Below are 19,583 nucleotides of genomic sequence, written 5' to 3' on the forward strand. Positions count from 1 at the left end.
GTGATGTGACAGGGAAGGTGAGTGATTTTAAAAGCAAAGTGAAATTTTACACTTTTAAAACAAAGTTATGCTCAGTTTTCCTTGCTACTCCCGGCTGTGCCTCAGAAGTGTTCAAAAGTTATCTAAAGCGCTAGTAGTCAGCGCGTCTTTTATAACTTTGAAGAGGGGGGGCGTGGCCTCAAGGTGGGCGTGTCCCAGTCAGGGAGAGGGGAATGAAGTTGGCGGGAAAACGGCGATTTTGCCCTTACCAGTGCTCGTTTTTTAGCAGGAAAGGGTGCCTGCACACTGCAGTGATGTGACAGGGAAGGTGAGTGATTTTAAAAGCAAAGTGAAATTTTACACTTTTAAGACAAAGTTATGCTCAGTTTTCCTTGCTACTCCCGGCTGTGCCTCAGGAGGGTTCAAAAGTTATCTAAAGCGCTAGTAGTCAGCGCGTCTTTTATAACTTTGAAGAGGGGGGGCGTGGCCTCAAGGTGGGCGTGTCCCAGTCAGGGAGAGGGGAATGAAGTTGGCGGGAAAACGGCGATTTTGCCCTTACCAGTGCTTGTTTTTCAGCAGGAAAGGGTGCCTGCACACTGCAGTGATGTGACAGGGAAGGTGAGTGATTTTAAAAGCAAAGTGAAATTTTACACTTTTAAAACAAAGTTATGCTCAGTTTTCCTTGCTACTCCCGGCTGTGCCTCAGGAGGGTTCAAAAGTTATCTAAAGCGCTAGTAGTCAGCGCGTCTTTTATAACTTTGAAGAGGGGGGGCGTGGCCTCAAGGTGGGTGTGTCCCAGTCAGGGAGAGGGGAATGAAGTTGGCGGGAAAACGGCGATTTTGCCCTTACCAGTGCTAGTTTTTCAGCAGGAAAGGGTGCCTGCACACTGCAGTGATGTGACAGGGAAGGTGGGTGATTTTAAAAGCAAAGTGAAATTTAACACTTTTAAAACAAAGTTATGCTCAGTTTTCCTTGCTACTCCCGGCTGTGCCTCAGGAGGGTTCAAAAGTTATCTAAAGCGCTAGTAGTCAGCGCGTCTTTTATAACTTTGAAGAGGGGGGGCGTGGCCTCAAGGTGGGCGTGTCCCAGTCAGGGAGAGGGGAATGAAGTTGGCGGGAAAACGGCGATTTTGCCCTTACCAGTGCTCGTTTTTCAGCAGGAAAGGGTGCCTGCACACTGCAGTGAGGTGACAGGGAAGGTGAGTGATTTTAAAAGCAAAGTGAAATTTTACACTTTTAAAACAAAGTTATGCTCAGTTTTCCTTGCTACTCCCGGCTGTTCCTCAGGAGGGTTAAAAAATCAACTCCTTCCTCTCTATACCAACACGAGTCACTCTTGGGGTCCCGCAAGGATCGATCCTTTCACCATCCCTCTTCAATCTCTTCATGGAACCCTTTACAACTATTCTGAAACAAGCAGGGGTTCAATACCACCTATATGCAGATGACACGCAAATCTACTACAAAATCAAATCACTCAGTGACGTCCGACACCTCAATGTCACGCTAACCAAGATCCAAACTTGGTTCAACACAAACCACTTAAAGCTGAACCCGGACAAAACTGAATTAATACTGTTCTCTCCAAAAAGTAACCACCGACCAATTCAAGAGAGGCTCAAGAATCTCGATGCTCTAAACTGCCCCCTTGTCCTATCCGACTAGGTTAAGTCACTAGGAATTACCCTAGATAAGAACTTGTCAATAAAGGACCACATCAAAAACTCTGCAAAAGGTGCACTTTACTCACTAAAACACCGACAGAAAATTAAACCTTTCATTCCCGAGAATGATCTCAAGACAATAGTACAATCCCTAGTTCTTTCCAAACTGGGCCATGGGAACGCCATCCTAACCGGGTCACCAAAAGCTCACCTAGCCCCACTAAGGTCAGTCCTTAACATGGCAGCTTGACTCATAACTGGTGTAAAAAGGTTTGAACACATCACACCAACCCTCAACGCCCTCAACTGGCTGCTCATGGAAGGGAGATGTATTTTGAAACTGGCCTGCATCACACACAAGGCCCTTCACGCATATTCCCCCAACTACCTAAACAGCAAACTGGTAAAAGCAGGAATATCTAGAACTCTGACAAGCACCAACTCACTTCTTTTCATCCCTCTGAAATTAAAAAGGAAAATGACCCAGTGCCGAGCCTTTTCTAGGAACGAACCCAGGATGTGGAACGCACTCCCTATAGACCCCAGATGCAACCCCTCCTTCTCCTGCTTCAAAAGGGACCTGAAACTCCTTCTCCTCAACAAATACTTTACCGACCAAGCCAACTTATCTAGGCTTCAATAACGTAGTGGACTCCCCTCTCACTTGACCTTCAAGGATGGGTGGTTATCTGACTGATTCAACCACCTGCGTTGTTCTCACCTTCACTGTATGCATAAGTATTATGTTTTTGCTTATATCTTTATGCATCCTCATGTCCTGCGATGTAATGCAATTTCTCTTTTCCTTTGTGTATGTAAAGTGCTCTGATACCCACGGGTCGAGCTAGCGCTATATAAAACTTTATAAATAAGGTGTTTAGTTAACCATGCCTACATGAAAAATGTACTTGTTTGTAGACGAGGTGAGCTGCGCCTGTGCCCAGTGGCATTACACAAAATAATACCTCCCTTCCCTCATGCAGAAGCTGATGAGAGGCGCCTGAGTCTCCCTACACATATTCGTTTACTTGTGGCTGAATGGGGTTCTGATAAAGTGTTAGGGACCTAGAATGGTGGCCGCCCCTTCTCTGCAGGGGCTTTCCTTACGCCCCTGGCTGGATCTCAAAGAGGCAGCTGCTGCATGTAGTACAGACCGTGTCCTGTAAGTGCATGTATGTGTGTGTTTTACAATCCCTGACTGTGTGCAAACAGCATTCATCTCTTGCCTGGTTTATTCAGGGGCAAAGGTTGGACCGTACCAACTCTGTTCTGTCCCACAGGTGGAATTTGTCCTCACATCTGCAAAAACACAGTAAATAAGGCCTGCGAACCTTCCATCGCTTGTCAGTCTCCAAACACTGCCGCAATCCCAGCAATCTCTGGAGCAGGCATCACTGAGGCCCTGTAGCTGTGCCTTAAAAGGGGATTTCTTTGTAAACAGCCGATGACAATGATTGCCCCTGATGTTTTGTCTCTGAGGAAACAAACTATTGAGAGCCTGACTGTATGTAGCACGGTCTGCTTACGGGAACACAACACTTTGCCCGAATGTGAACTTGATATTACTGTTAGCTGCTGGTAATCTATATTATCAAGCAGTTATGTAGGGTTTAATGCATGGCAAACAAAGTATAGGGGAAATAGGTTGCCAGAAAAACAAGCACTGGCAGCAGGGTTGGAGAAAGGCAGCGAGCAGTGGGCCACGCTGCATGCCCCTGGCTGTCTGAAGCACCTGTACACCGTGCCAGGCTGAGGCAGGCAGCAGTGTCCTGGCTGGGCTCTTCTGTACAGACCCCTGGTGCACCCAGTTTGAAATAGCAGTTGACGCCAATGTGAGTTCATCTGTATCACCCTACAGTGGCTTTCTGAAGGTACCTCACACTGTACCACCAAGGAAAGTAGAGGTGTCCTGCAAGAGTTGTTCTGTACACAGTCCTCTACTCTTGAGAAAGGTGGTAATGCTTTGGGTGAGCCCTACTGACCTCCATACGCCCCTAGTGCCCCCCTTAAGCACCCACATACTGTGTAGATCTAAACAAGCATTTGCAATGCAATACTTCTCGCATTTGTTCGAGTTGAAGTTGGAGCTACTGGCATTTTAAATGACAATGTTTTTTATTTATGTTTTTTGTTTGCAGTGGAGTGAATATATATATTTTTTTTAAATGGTTACTGTACCATATTCTAAGCTTTTATAGCAACTGCACAGCAAAGCACTGGCTATTCTAACATAGAGGGGTGTGAATGGATGAATAAAAATACAAAAAATGGGTCTTATAATGTATGATAGAATGTATAGCAGGTGACAGGGACTACCGATCACAACACATGTACTTGAAGTGATTGTGGACATCATATGCAATGAAAAACATCGGTAGTATGGGGTGTCAATGACGCTCGTGCAAATCATGTTCAGCTGGTGAAGGGGCCAGCTCTGTCTGCAGATGCAAAGTGGTGAAAGGTGAAGGATTCAGCTCTGTTTGCAGGCACAAAGGGATGAATAGTGAAGTGGTCACACTCTTCAGCGGTGAACATGTTATTTACTGCTGCTCATGGGCATCGAAAGAATCTGCCAGTCTGAGGCATTTCAGAAACCTTATGTGATGGCTGGGGTTTCTGCTACATAATGTGATTTGTCTCCAAAATGTTTTTTTCAGTTTCACTTTTTGGTTTCCGGGAGCTCTGCCATAAGATTCACAGTTCTACTGTGATTCATTGTGTACAGTAATAAAACATAATAACTAGAAATACTCGCAAACTACAGTTTTTACAGAGACGCGTTTTTCTGGGTAACAGTCTCTCTGACAGGAGTTGTGCCAACCCATCTGCAGCCAAAGCCATGGGTCGCGGGAAAATGGGATGGAGAGAAAGTGGGGGACGGGGAGAGAGAGAAAAGGGGGACAGGGAGAGAGAGAAAGGGGGGACACGGAGAGAGAAAGGGAAGACAGAGAGAGAAATAGGGGGAGAGAGAGAAATGGGGGACAGAGAGAGAACGGGGAAGAGAGGCGGGAAGGGTAACAAGGACCATGCCCAGCGTGCTGACGTCACCGAATCGGGCAGAGCTACCCTCTGATTGGCTGAACGGGGAGAAAGAGGCTAGGTTCTTGAATCTAAGTCAGCTAGGTGGGAAAAAGCGAACTGTGACTGGTTCCTTTTTACAGTCCCAACACATAAATCCAGCGCTCATTGGCTTATTTCCTGAACATTGCACAGGCTTGTGATTGTACTTGGACACATATGTCCCTTGCGACGGACATTTTATAATGGTGCAATTTTTGTTTCCAGAATATGAAACAGATATTACAGTACTCCAGGAACAAGACAATATTTAATTCAATTAACATTTTATGAGAGAATATTTTGACTGTAGGTGCCCCAATAATTATTTCATGTGTTATAGACGGCGCTGAATGCTCTTAGCTTAGTCCAAACTTGTCAATAGATATGCCATGCCATCGTAATTACAGTTAAAATGTCACTTTCAAAGATGGCCGCTTGGGTTAGTTAATTCGACCTGACTAGTGGCTTTCGATGAATAACTGCACTCACAGTAGCAACAAGCAGCATGCGCTGCTCACCCCTCGTGCACACCAGCTCCTTGAGCATGCGCCACTACCATGATTAGGTCAGGCAGCGATGCGCAAGACAAACAAAAAGTCCAAACAGTGCGGACTAAAACTGTAGTTGGTGGCCGCTGCTTCCGGACTACACGGAAGTCAGTTGGACATCAACAGCCACTGAAAACAAAGGTAATAAATGCGAGAACAACACTAAGCCAATGGCAAGCAGCAGGAGAAACTACCGGCTGAGACAGCACATGCAGCGCATGCGCTGCCAAGGCGAGACCTAAAAAGGAGCAGTGCCTTGGGTGAGCTATTCTGCCCGGACCCCCAGGGTCTCACTAAAGCACCTTCACTTTAACTGAGGAAGGCGTCAGTGCCCTGGGTGGGTTCTTCTGCACATACTCCCAAAGTCTCTCTGAAATAGCGCCATGCTGTGCCAGCTAGAGGAAGGCGGCAGTGCCCTGTTTGACTTTTACTGGCACCCCGCCCTACCCTTCCCCAGTTCCTCCAAAGCAGCTCCATGCTGTGCCAGTCTGAGAAAGGCGGCAGTGCCCTGGGTGAGTTCTCCTGGCCCGCAGAGATTCTCCCCCCAAAGAGTGTCTCTGAAGCAGTTTAATGCTGAGCCAGTCTGAGGAAGGCAGCAGACTCAGTGCCCTGTGTAAGTTCTTCTGCGCGCAGTCCCAGAGTCCCTCTAAAGCAGCTTAATGCTGTGCCAGTCTGAGAGAGCGGGCATTCCCCTGGGTGAGCTTGTCTGCACACCGTGTGCCCCACTTATAAAGCCTCAGACTGTGCCTGTATGAGAGTGCGGGCATACCCCTGAGTGAGCTTGTGTGCACACCGTGTGCCCCACTTATGAAGCCTGAAACTGTGCCAGTCTTAGAGTGCGGGCATACCCCTGGGTGAGCTTGTCTGCACACTGTGTGCCCCACGTATGAAGACTCATCCTGTGTCAGTCTGAGAGTGCGGGCATACCCCTCGGTGAGCTTGTCTGCCCACTGTGTGCCCCACTTATGAAGCCTCAAACTGTGCCAGTCTGAGAGTGCGGGCATACCCCTGAGTGAGTTTGTCTCCACACTGTGTGCACCCGTTATGAAGCCTCAAACTGTGCCAGTCTGAGAGAGCAGGCATTCCCCTGGGTGAGCTTGTCTGCACACCGTGTGCCCCACTTATAAAGCCTCAGACTGTGCCTGTATGAGAGTGCGGGCATACCCCTGAGTGAGCTTGTGTGCACACCGTGTGCCCCACTTATGAAGCCTGAAACTGTGCCAGTCTTAGAGTGCGGGCATACCCCTGGGTGAGCTTGTCTGCACACTGTGTGCCCCACGTATGAAGACTCATCCTGTGTCAGTCTGAGAGTGCGGGCATACCCCTCGGTGAGCTTGTCTGCCCACTGTGTGCCCCACTTATGAAGCCTCAAACTGTGCCAGTCTGAGAGTGCGGGCATACCCCTGGGTGAGCTTGTCTCTACACCGTGTGCCTCACGTATGAAGACTCATACTGTGCCAGTCTGAGAAAGTCAAGCTGCATCCCACCTATTTGGCCAAAGAATTCCCATCAGATGCCCACAGTATGCTTCTTGCAGCCAGTTGTTTCATATAAAGTTCTTATGAAAAACACCCCAAAATATTCCATAGCTAAACAGAACACTATTTTGGTATTACGTGGATCTTTTAGCAGTGTGGTGCATTTTACGTAAAGCAGTGGAGTCTTAGTTTTGTCCGTGTGGTCACTTGTTGACCTGTTGACAACAAATCCTTCAATATTCAGTTCTCCAGGTGTGTTTGTTTGCAGTACTGCCTTTCCGAGGAGTGGGCAGTGGAGGTGTCTGGCATTAATTTGTGAATGGATGAGTCACTGGGCACATGCATGGATGAATGGGGATGTGATAATAATACCTGCCTACTGCAGCGCCTGGAAGACGGGGACCCACAGCATCGTCCCTTGGTAGTACATGAACACTTGTATGATCTCACCCATTCAACAATCCATGCGCTCATTCATCACTCTCGTGCATCTATGCAGACCTTGTCCCTTTCATCCACCCATCCATCTGTAGATGTATTGACTCACTAATCCATTCATCTTCACATACACATACCCCTGCCTGCACACACACACCCCTTCCTTCGTCCAGCCATGTTTATGTGTATTCAATCACCAGTTCATCAGTCCATCCATCAGTGCTCTGATTTTTTTACATGTTTACTCATTCATCCATTCACTCTGTCACTCTACCACTCCTTCATCCATTCACTCACTCATCCATCCATCAAAGTTTTGACCCATTCTCACATTTAAAAAACCCAGAACTATTGACTTTGCCAGGGTTTATTCATTGACTAGGGTGACCAACCCTCCGTAAATTTCACATACCGTCCGAAGGCGTCCGTAATTTTGGACATTAATTACAGCGTTCCCTTGCGAGAAGCCCCAAGAGATTAAAAGTTCTCAGGGGCCAGCTCACACTTCTCTGTTCACAGACTGTGGGCAGGCCCATTGTCATTCCCACTGAGGCCGATTATCCCCTTTCAAATGACAATGCGCTCGCCCTCTGCCTTTAGCATCTCATGTGCCAGTGAGATGTAGTTAGTGATTACAGAGGAGCTTTCCCCAAACAGAGTATTGTGGGGAACTTGCCTCCTTGTGTAATTTGTCAATGTTGTACACAAAGTGAACAGGGAAGGAGCAGTGACGAGACAGAAGAGGCGACAGGAAAGGAGAGGTGATGGGGCAGGAGAGGTGACGGGGCAGGAGAAGTGACGGGGCAGGAGCAGTGAAGGGACAGGAGAGGCGACAGGAAAGGAGAGGTGATGGGGCAGGAGAAGTGACCGGGCAGGAGAAGTGACCGGGCAGGAAAAGTGACGGGGCAGGAGATGTGACGGGGCAGGAGAGGTGACGGGGCAGACGAAGTGACGGGGCAGGAGCGCTGATTAGGCATGAGCAGGAGCGGTACCCGGGCGGGAGGGGTGAAAGGACAGGACCGGTGAACAGGGCAGGAGCAGTGAACTGGGCAGGAGTAGTGACAAGACAGGTGCAGTCACGGGGCAGGAGAAGTGACAGGGCAGGAGAAGTGACGGAGCAGGAGAAGTGATGGGTCAGGAAAAGTGAAGGGGAAGGAGAGGCGACAGGGTTGGAGAGGTGATGGGGCAGGAGAGGTGACCAGGCAGGAGAAGTGACCGGGCAGGGGAAGTGAAGGGCAGGAGAAGTGATGGGCAGGTGACATGACGGGCAGGTGACGTGATGGGTAGGTGACGTGACAGGCAGGAGAGGTGACGGGGCAGGAAAAGTGACGAAGCAGAAGAAGTGATGGGGCAGGAGCGGTGATTAGGCATGAGCAGGAGCGGTAACCGGGCAGGAGAGGTGAACGAACAGGTGCAGCGACCGGGCAGGAGCGGTGTACGGGCAGGAGCAGTGAACGGGACAGGAGCAGTGAACGGGGCAGGAGCAGTGAACGGGGCAGGAGCAGTGACGGGGCAGGAGCAGTGACGGGAAAGGAGAAGTGACGGGAAAGGAGAAGTGACGGGAAAGGAAAGGCAACCGGGAACGAGAGGCAACCGGGCTGGAGAGTTGATCGGGCAGGAGAAGTGACCTGGCAGGAAATGTGAGGGGCAGGAGAAGTGACGGGCAGGAGAAGTGACGGGCAGGAGAAGTGACGGGCAGGAGAGGTGATGGGGCAGGAGAGGTGACGGGGCAGCAGAGGTGACGGGTCAGAAGCAGTGATTAGGCATGAGCAGGAGCAGTGACCGGGCAGGAGCTGTGAACGGACAGGAGCTGTGAACGGACAGGAGCAGCGAACGGGGCAGGAGCAGTGAACGGGGCAGGAGAAGTGACCGGGCAGGAAAAGTGATGGACAGGAGAAGTGATGGGCAGGAGAAGTGACGGGCAGGAGAAGTGACAGGCAGGAGTGGTGATGGGGCAGGAGAGGTGACGGGGCAGGAGAGGTGACGGGCAGAAGCAGTGATTAGGCATGAGCAGGAGCAGTGACAGGGCAGGAGCGGTGAACGGACAGGAGCGGTGAGCGGACAGGAGCGGTGAACGGGGCAGGAGAAGTGACGGGGCAGGAGAAGTGAGGCTGCAGGAAAAGTGAGGGGGCAGGAGAAGTGAGGGGGCAGGGGAAGTGACGAGGCAGCAGCGGTGATCGAGCATGAGCAGGAGTTCTGAATGGACAAGAGCAGTGAACGGGCAGGAGCTGTGACGGGGCAGGAGAAGTGACGGGGCAGGAGAAGTGAGGCTGCAGGAAAAGTGAGGGGGCAGGAGAAGTGAGGGGGCAGGGGAAGTGACGAGGCAGCAGCGGTGATCGAGCATGAGCAGGAGTTCTGAATGGACAAGAGCAGTGAACGGGCAGGAGCTGTGACGGGGCAGGAGAAGTGAGGGGCAGGAGCAGTGATTGGGCATGCTCAGGAGCGGTGAACGGGCAGGAGCAGATAACGGGCAGGAGCAGTGAACGGGCAGGAGAAGTGAACGGGTAGAAGCAGTGACGGGGCAGGAGCAGTGAATGGGCAGGAGCAGTGACGGGTCAGGGGAAATGACAGGGAAGGAGCGGTGACGGGGTAGGAGAAGTGACCGGGCAGGAGAAGTGACTTGTACTTATGTTTCTTGCCTATTTATATACTATTGAATGACATCCTGCAAAGCATACCTGTTGCCCCGAATTTATGTCCTGAATTTTGAACACCTGTCATGAATTTTTGTCCTGAATTTTGACCCCTTGTCCTGAATTTTTACTCACCATCCTGAATTTGAGCCCATGCCAGTTGGCCACCCTATAATTGACACAACGTAGGCGGTTATGACTGGTTTGCCGAGAACGATGTTACACAATTAAACACAAACAGTAATCCTTGGTATACTCTGTTTACAATCAGGTCACACACTCCAGCGCACGGCATAAACAACCTTCACCTCACCCGGCCGAGTCGCAAACTAACTAACGCAGGCAGGAAAGATGCCCACGAGACACCAAGTGCAAGAGAAAGAGAGGCGCGCATGACTCACGTCTTCTGGTGCGTAGGTGCCGAGGCCCAGCACTGGGATCCGGTTTCCATCACTCAGTGTGATGAAGGAATCCTTGCTGAGCGCCATGGCCTCTCTGCTCTCGGTGCTGGGACAAAGGTTGAAGCTGTTTGCCTCGTGCAGTGAATGCTTCTCATAGCTGCCAAGTGTGCTGGCGGTGGGAGGGACTACAGCAGGGCTAGAGGCACATTGACACAAACACCATCTGCAGGCTCCAATGAAATGAAGGGAACCCATATCCGCGCAATGGAATTGCCAGTCCAGAGGGAGTGGAGGAGGCAGCTGGATGAAAGTGTTACTGGGACGACCCAGTCCAGCCTGAGAAAGGCTGTTCTTCTGAGGGCGCCAAAGGGGTTGAGCCACAAAGAATGCTGGACGTCCAAAGAAGTAGAAATCCATCTATTCCGGTGTTAGATTTACAGATTTTTTTTTTACTATCCGCTAAAGAAATCAAGCACTGGCAATGCCAACCGGTCTGGCTGATCACCGTATGAATGAAAGTGCCTTCTGTGTCATTGATGGGTTTAGGCCCTCAGTAAGTCGTCATACTTGCATCCTGTCATTCTTTTTTATACAGGCCCTTCAGTGGCCTTCACAAGGAAAACGAAATGGATCCAGACTTCAAAACTATAATAGGCCTCATTCAGAGCCCCATGACAGACACATACAGGAAATCATGAGAATGGCCAGTGGAATGTGCTTTGAAAATATGATGCATAATTGTTGGGATGTGCTGGGGAGTGTAGAATGTAGGGTGAGGTGTGCTGGTGTTCCCTGCTTGGAAGGGTTCGGACGGCAGTTGCCGCCAGGACTTCAACGCTGCAAGAGAATCATTTAACGAGATCCTACCTAAAGCCGCGGATCTCGTCTTCCTTTCACTGGCGACGATCCAGTGTTAAAGTTCCATTCTGGAGCAGTGTTGCGGATTTCTACACTGCAGTTCCTGGGTGTGCACATAAGCCATGCAGGGTGCCGTTTCTGGAGTTTACGGGCAATTGGTCGTGTGGCCCTCAAGGTGAGCGCAGCATGTCGTTCCGTGCCTCACGCCTCATTAGTCGTGTGGCCCTCAAGTTGAGCACAGTGACCAGTTTCCCTTTGGAACTTGTGTTGTGTGCACGCATTCTCGATCTTCGATTGGGGTAATCAGGGACTATCTTTCGGAACCTGTTTGTAGCAACTGAACATTTGCCTGCACAACCTTGGCCAATGGACAGCTTGGCCAGTTACTTATTCCAGGCCTACGCTACAGCAGTGATAGGCACATCTGCAAATACAGCCTTAAAAAAAGAAAAAAAGATACATTGATTTCAAGCAAGCCTGCATCAATAACCGGTGACAGGCACACCTGTACACTCAATCCTTTAACTACATGAAATTGAGTTATTCAGTTAACACAAAGTGTGGCAGCAACTCACTCACACACGGTCACCTCTTGGAGAGGATACTAGCGCCACGGCCTTTCCTTCAAGTACCTGCCACTCCTCCACTGAATTGGCAACAGTGGTAGGAAGCCTTTGAGGCTTACCTGGAAGTTGTTGGGGACAGAAAAAGGCTCTCCTTGTATACAATTGGGGTTCTGAAGGACGATGGATGCTAAAAACCTTGCCTTTGGAGGTGAAGAATGTTCCCATGAGTACTGGTGAAGATGGTGATTCGGCTATGGTGGTTGATGATTCTGCCTCAATAGTCAAGACTTTAGATGAAAGGTTTAATCCTAAGAAAAATATTGTACTGGAACGCCACAAGTTTCTTCAACGTTCGCAGGCCCAGGAGGAATCTATTGATGATTTTGTTGCTGCTCTCAGAACTCTTGCTGGGTCATGCAACTACAGGTAATCCAAAAATGAGATCATACGTGATCAGTTGATTGAACAAACCAACAACAAAAGAGTTCAAGAGAAACTTTTGTCTACTGAGGATCCTGATTTGGAGACAGCTCTGACACTGGCTAGAAGCATTGAGCTCTCACAGTTGTGCATGAAAGAGATGAACGAGGGTAGCAAGGGCAATGAAGTGAAGCTACTTAATCTGAAACAAAATAAGCAACCCACGAAAGGGACTGGTGCTGCTACCTTGCGTGGTTCCGAGACTCTGCAACCTCCTTTCAAATTGTCTAGGGGGGACAAACAGGAGTTGTTGTGCTACAGTTGAGGCAGTAAGTCTCACCTGGGTAATGCTAAGTTCTGCCTTGTGGTGAACCAAAGCTTTTTCAAGTGTGGCAAGAAAGGGCACTTGGCATGCATGTGCAAAGCTGGCCCTAATCAGAGAACTGCTCCCGCACAGATGGTCAAAATCATTGAAGAACATTTTTTAATGACTCTGATGAGGACAGTAATGTTATCTACTTAATATCGGGAAGAATGTGGTGTGGTTGAAGTGTCATCGGTGATGGGTTTACAAAGAAGGAAGCCTCCATCGTGCGTGATTTCATAAGAAATTAGCATATGGGGGCCAAAGAGTAGAAGTTCTGGGAAAATTTGAGGATAATTTGTAGTTTGATGAGAAATCTGTTGTTGGACCTGTGTATGTAGTCGAAGATGGGGCGTATTTGTTAGGTTGGGATCAACAGGGGGATGTTGGCATTATTCTGGACCCCAATTATCCAGACATGGTAGTACCAAAACAAATGCTGTCTGATTTTGGTGTTTTACAACATGCTGAAAATCTTTCCGATTCTAGTGAGGTTTCCCATTTGAAAATTGATGTTCGGGTCAAGGAATATACTGAGGTCTTTAGTGACAAATTGGGAAAACTAAAGGGTTTCCAGCATCGTATAGTGCTCAAAGATAATGCACTGGTGGTGTCCCACAAGGTGCGCAAAGTTCCGTAAAGGTCTGCGTGACAAGCTGAAGCTTGAATTGAACAAATTGTGATGATGGGGGTGATTGAGCCCATTGAGGGGTCTGAATGGTTGGCTCCCATAGTTCTAGCATGCAAGTCTTTAAGACTCTGTATGGGTTTGAGGGATCTAAATTGTAATATTTGGGTGGATCGCCAACCCCTACCCAACATCAGCGAGATGCTGGCAACTTTTTGGGAGATGCTTGTGTGTTTACGTCTCTGGATATATCTTTAGCCTACCACCAGGAGGTTGAACTGAGGAGGGATTCCAGCCACCTCACATCGTTTGTTACTCCTGAATGAGCTTATCGTTACATTCAGATGCCCTTTGGCATGGCGTCGACATCTGCTTTGATGTAGAATTTAATGAACAAATTATTTGTTAACACCAAAAGGGTCACTTTATTGTGTCCGTGATTGTTGCATGTGTGTACTTACTGATAAGTCACAAGTGACATGCCCTTCCCCGGGTAATCCTGTGGTAGTTTAAAACACCCGTGGTCTGAACTTGCATTTCAATTGTCTAGGCCTTTTGGTGTTATAGGTAGCCTACCCAAATATGCCTTAGTTTTGATCGACATTATGTCTAAATGGACTGAAATGAAGTTTGTGGAAAATGTGTGCTGGAACAGTTATTAAGTTCCTTAAGGGGGTGTTTTTGAGGGCGGGCTTGCCAGAAGAGTTAGTGACTGACAATGGCATTCAGCTGGTATCCAAGGAAAGGAAGAATGTCTTGGGAGAGTTGGGCATGAGGCATATTTTAACTTCTTTGTGCCATCCCCATAGTAATGATCTTATTGGAAGAGTGAACCGTTTCATCAAGGACCAGTTGCAGCTGGCACTTATCAACCGGTTGTATTGAAAGGAAACGATTGATGACATGTTGTATGGGTCATGAGAACATCTCCTCATATAAGTACAGGAGTGTTCCCTTTATTGGAAGGCAGAGTTGGTGGAACTAAATTGAACAAGGAGTGGATGTCTAGTAAGGCTTTGGATGTGGGAAGGATGTCGAGAATGGCGGATGTGAGAGCTGCGGTACAGAGTAAATATGTTACTGTGAGTGAATGGCACAGAACCTAGGCAGTTCAGGTAGGAGAGTGGGTGAGAATCAGGAAACCTGGTTTTATCCGCAAAGGGTTGTTGCATTTTTCCCACTTATCCGAGCGAAAGATCATGTGGTAATGTTGGATGATGGCAAAACATGGAAAAAGTGTTTTGTTTCAATAGTGCCAGAATCCAAAGCAGAGTATGTGGCCTGCAGAATGAGACTTCAATCGGACTCAGTGGAGAGAGAACCCAGAGACGAACATGCAAGGGGCAAAATGGATTATCACTCTAATCCTGCTCAATGTAACGACTAGTTTGAAAAAATAATTTGGGGGTGGTTAAGATCCAGTCCCGTGAAGTTTAAGGATTATGTCATGGATTGACTTCCATTAATTTTTGTTTTTTTGTATTCTCTATAAATTTGGGTTATTTAGCTTTTGTTGCTTATAGTGGTGTGGAATTTCTTGTTTGTTGTGAAATAAGTGGAGTGTGTTGGGTTGTGCTGGGGAGTGTAGAATGTGGGGTGGGAGCGTGCTGGTGTTCCCTGCGTGAAACAGCGGGAGGGTTCTAGGGAAGGGTTCAGACGGCAGTTGCTGCTGGGAGAGGATAATTAAACGAGCTCCTACCCGAAGCGGTGGATCTCATTTTTCTTTCACTAATCCTTTTGGTGGGGCAGCGTCTGCTTTTCTATATCCCTACAGTAGACAAATAAGGCTCATCACTACCTCCCGGGATTTAGTGGCAGATGGTTTTCACCACCTGGGATACCGCAGGAAGTAATTAGGGCTTTATTAATTGTTTTCTTAGGAGCCGGAATCAGCCATTCCAAATGTCAGTAATGCCAGTCCTTTTTCTACTGCATGCCTGTCTTTAACCACCATCTAATTTGCGACATTTTATCTCACTCGCGCAGGCTGTTTTCAATCCCATATTTTTCTCCTTGTCGCTGTTTTCCTATCTGTCTCTTCTTCTATAGTTTTCTACCTTTCTCTGTCATTTGCTGGGTCAAATATTGACAATGAACGATAAGTCCCGGGCAACAAACATGAATGCCGGTGCTCACCACCTGCAACCACCTGCTCAAATTAAGCACTGTATTTCAGAAACTGAGGCATTTGTTCCCAGATGGGGAGTTCATATCGCGGGGAAAAATCAAGCTATCTGTCTCCAGGCACTGGTGTGTCTAGAGGGTGTTAGATGGGGCATGTACACCAGCTCTGTTTGTCCTGCCCCCCCTCTGTGCCCTACCACCACAGCTGGTGAATGTACCAGGAGACACACAGAAAACCAGACACTACACCTTTCCTGTAACTCGATCCTCCACCATGAATAGTATTTTCATCAATGATGTTATTTCAAATGTTACTGTGAAGTTATCAATAATATTATAGGCAATGCCATGAGTGAGATAATATGTGGGCTACTTTGCTGTGCACAAGTTATAGTTACTAAAGATAACCATAACTGGTGAATTTCAGTTTTTCTTTAGTTTAAAATGTTATATTGTCACAGAAATTTTCATCTAACTATAATGTCACTTTAACCTTTGTTTATTTCAGCACATTTCTATGTTTTTTTTTTTACTGTAAAGTAATATTTCCTTACCCTACTTAAGGCCCACTCCCTCCATACAAGACCTTGAGGCCCTGCGACCAACACTCCCTGAGCCTTTATGGCCCCAGGAACCACATCCTCCAGGGCTCTTTTTTTAAATTAAGGGTAGGGGTCGCACAGCACCCCTGTCTGAGCTTCTACAGGTCCTCATCCCCAAGGACTTTTTTAGGTCGAGCCTAGGCAGCGCGAATGCGCTGTTTCTCGACATACAGTATCTCCTCTGCGTGTTATTTTTATTTATTTATTTTGAAGATTTTGTATAGCGTGGACAAGACCCTTGCGGGTATCAGAGCGCTTTACAGCAAATAAAGGGGATAGAGGAAATCGAAATATGTGTTGAGACCACTCCTACTGTACGCCCTCCAGTTTCTATTTGTTCCATCATCTACCGTTAAAAAATCCATGCTTTCCTGTGGTTTATCCTCTATATTTGTCCCTCCTCTTGGGGTGTGGCTCCTACCTATGGCTACTGGCCCTCTTACTTGTGGAACTTCACGTTTTTCTATCTTTGTTTTGGCGCACACTTTTTCTTTTTTGTTTGCTGCATCTCATTAGACTTTACGTACAAAACGCGCACGCGCCCAGCCTTATCTTACTGTTTTGATTTCCCGAAGATTGTACGCGATATGTTCTACGTCTTTTTTTCTTTCGTTTTCTGAAGTGGTGTGTTTATTGTTTTATACATTTGCCTCGCCTGCGGCTTACACCTTTATCTGGTCGCCACCCTGGACAACCTGGCTAGAGGCATTACCCCTGGTCTCGCCGGGGACAATAAATGTTGCATATATGTTTGGAATTTGCTTTTCAACATTCAGATTTTTTTTTAATGAGAGGGAGGCGGCCGGGTGATTACTGCCCGACTTAGCAATGTTGGTTTCTGATCCTTCGGTGCCCAATGTGGCTTCTAAAGAGTTCACCAAGCGGGACAACTGTGTGCCACTGAAGCATGCCAAGCACGAGGCCTCCAGCACTCTCTTGGCAATTACTAATGATGCAGTAAACAGCACCTTTCCTAATAATGGTATTGCTGCTTGAATCCCTGCACGGTGCTTCAAAGTCCTGCCTTTAAAACACGTCATGAATACATCTCTGTTTTGTTAAGTATGGCACGTTTTACAAATACATTGTAAGAGCGGAGCAGTTCTGCTGCGTAAAGTGTATAATATTTGCAGATGCTTTCTGTACAGAGGTGGTTGTTAATCGGAGATTAGCACAGCACAACTTTAAGATGGATGTTTTTTTAGACCAATTCCACATGTGGAATCTATAATTGTTTTTATTACCTATAATTCCAAATCAAAAGATACGTAAGAGGATCATATTTATGTTATTTCTTATGTTTTTTATCGTCATTATAATTTTATCCAATCCAAAGAAGAGTCCAGGGCATCCTTTGTCTGAGAGTTATATACCAAAGCGTGTTTCCCACAGGGTGAAATTACCTCTGAGTTTCCTAAAGCCGACTCTTATAAATGTATTTTAAATCATTAGAACTATGGGGCATATTATCAAGCACGGCGTTAAAATTATCGCCGCTTTAGGGGCAGAAAACTGCAGCTAAAATGGCGATAATGGGCTTGATAATATGCCGCAGAGAATTCCCATAGAAGCCCATGTTGACACCAGAACATGGGCTTCTATGGGAATTCTCAAGGGCATATTATCAAGCCCATTATCGCCGCTTTAGCAGCGGTTTTCTGCCGCCACAGCGGCGATAATTTTAACGCCGTTTCTTGATAATATGCCCCTATGTGAGTCTAATATTCACCACCTACAGTCGATCCAATACTTTGAGACTGCGGATTGCACTGTGGTCTATGGCTAACAATTGAGTTAGACCCTATTAGGAAGATATTGTTTTATTTTCTTCCTTTGTCATTTGACCAAATTAAAATTGGAATTCTCTCTTGAAACACACTGGGATGTTCCATAAGCTTGTGACTACACTGGGGAGTTCTGTAAGGTTGCTAGGCCTCATAAAAGGTAAACTTAACCCCTACACCATCCTCTATGAGGCCTTGGCTAACACTGCACACCCTTACCCGTCCCAAACCGTCCCTTGAGGAAAGACAAAAGCTGTTTTCTAGATACTGTCTAACTTGGACAGTGGTGAGTGGAGCAATGTTAAAATATCAGGAGTTTTTATCACTATACAAAATGAAAGTTCGCATTTGAATGAATGTATATTCTGTATATGTTTTATGCACATGCATGTGCTGTTTCTAAAGTGATGGTTGTGTTCTTCTCAGACTCTGCCACAGAAGACTATACTGCACATCTTTCTTGGTTTTACAGAGATTGGGGTTTTCCCAATGTCAGAACTCCCAATGTGATGAAAGAGAGGCAGTTGCTATGTCCACGATCTCTTTTTGGGATGCAGTATCCTAATTCCCATTTTTAGCAGCTAATGTTAATGCAGTTATCTTAATTCTGAGATTTCAACATTTTTGTTGGTTGTTTATGTGCACTGAACATTTTTAAGTTGTTCTGACAGTCTTTGTGTAGAAGGTTTGAACAGCAGACCTCTTTTGAAACCTTTGCTCCTCTCTGCCCCGTTCTATCCACCAGCGTCCCTCTTTTGCGCTCTCTCTCCATCAAAGCCTCTCTCCATTCACTGCCATTCTGTCTGTCTCTCTTTCCCTCTGTTCCTGTCTGTTCTTTGCCTGTTCACGCTCTGCCTGTCTATAACCCCCTCGCTATCAGCATGTGCGTGTGCCTCTCTAACTTTAAGCCTGTGTCTCTTTGCCCTTGTATAATATGGCTCTATACAATCCCTCTCACTCTCTGTGTGCACTTCACACCGTCCCTGTCTATTGCATCTATGCCTCTTAGTGTTCACCCTCTCTGCCTCCCATGAGCACGCCCTTCCCTTTCTCTTCTTCTCTGCTGGCACACTCCTTCACTTTATCTGGCCCCCACCCCCAGATACCCTGAGGGCGTACCTCACGCCTCTCCTTTAATCTGTGACTGTTGTGGCCTACCTCCCTCTCTGTCCTTCCTTTCTTCCCCTGCCTCTCAGGCTTGCCTGTGCATCTTCTTTCATGCCACTCCATTCTGTATATCTAGCTAGCACCCCCGTGCCCCTGTCACCTTTACCGCCCATTTTCTTTTTGCTTAATGGTTTAGTGTCATTGTTAGGTCTCGCCTGAGCCAGCGCTTCAGCGCTGCTCTTGCAAGAGTTTTAGTAAGCGGGTTTTGGAAGTTCAAACTAGTGCTTTTTCCAGGCCTCCAGCTACAGTGCATGTGCGCCGGGCACGCGCACCATTTGTCAGCCTGCGTGATCACTTTCGCAGCCGCTTTGATGTTCTCAGTGAGCCGCGCAGCCACTGAGAACATCAAAGCAGCCGCGAAAGTGCAAACCATTTGGCCTGAGTCACTGGACCATAAAGGGTTAAGTGAGCTTCCTTTGCATTGCGCGACGTGCCCTACCCCCCCCCCCCCCTTATCCCACTTCCTGCTACACACACGCACGCACCACTCCCGGGCGATCGCTGCGAAAGCGGCCAGCGCTTTTCCTTTTTGTCAAGGGTGTTGGGGGAGGGCCACTCAAGCCGATTAACTGTGTTTATGCAGTGTTTTGCTTTGCTTTGCGATGCCCCATGCGCGCCAAGATTAAGATCTAGAACCCTGCCTTGCCCGTTGCCGCGTCAGAGCCTCACCATGTGCCGAACGAGTTCAAGGAGCTTCCATTCTGGGCTTCCGAGGCATGCCGCAGGCATGTATCTTAAAAGCATGCCGGGTGCTTCTGGCAGCTTGGAGCTGACAGGAATGCATGACTTGTTTGATTCTGTTTACGCAATGTTTACTTTAATAGTGTGCCACTGAAATGTACTTTATGTAGTGCTTATGTAAAGGTATTG

General features: G+C 47.6%; 1 protein-coding gene across 1 annotated transcript in view; it reads right to left on the reverse strand.

Annotated features, from left to right (window-relative positions):
* The window catches only part of LOC146854160 (aldo-keto reductase family 1 member C3-like), a 191,302-nt gene extending 180,916 nt beyond the window's left edge, over positions 1–10,386 (reverse strand). The window contains exon 1 of the mRNA XM_085651939.1: positions 10,201–10,386. Coding sequence (XP_085508065.1) covers positions 10,201–10,287 — 87 coding nt within the window. The 5' untranslated portion in view covers positions 10,288–10,386. The remainder of the gene's footprint in view (positions 1–10,200) is intronic.
* Positions 10,387–19,583: the final 9,197 nt, after the last annotated feature.

The sequence above is a fragment of the Triturus cristatus genome, chromosome 4_1 (assembly GCF_964204655.1).
Source record: "Triturus cristatus chromosome 4_1, aTriCri1.1, whole genome shotgun sequence".
Lineage (NCBI taxonomy): Eukaryota > Metazoa > Chordata > Amphibia > Caudata > Salamandridae > Triturus > Triturus cristatus.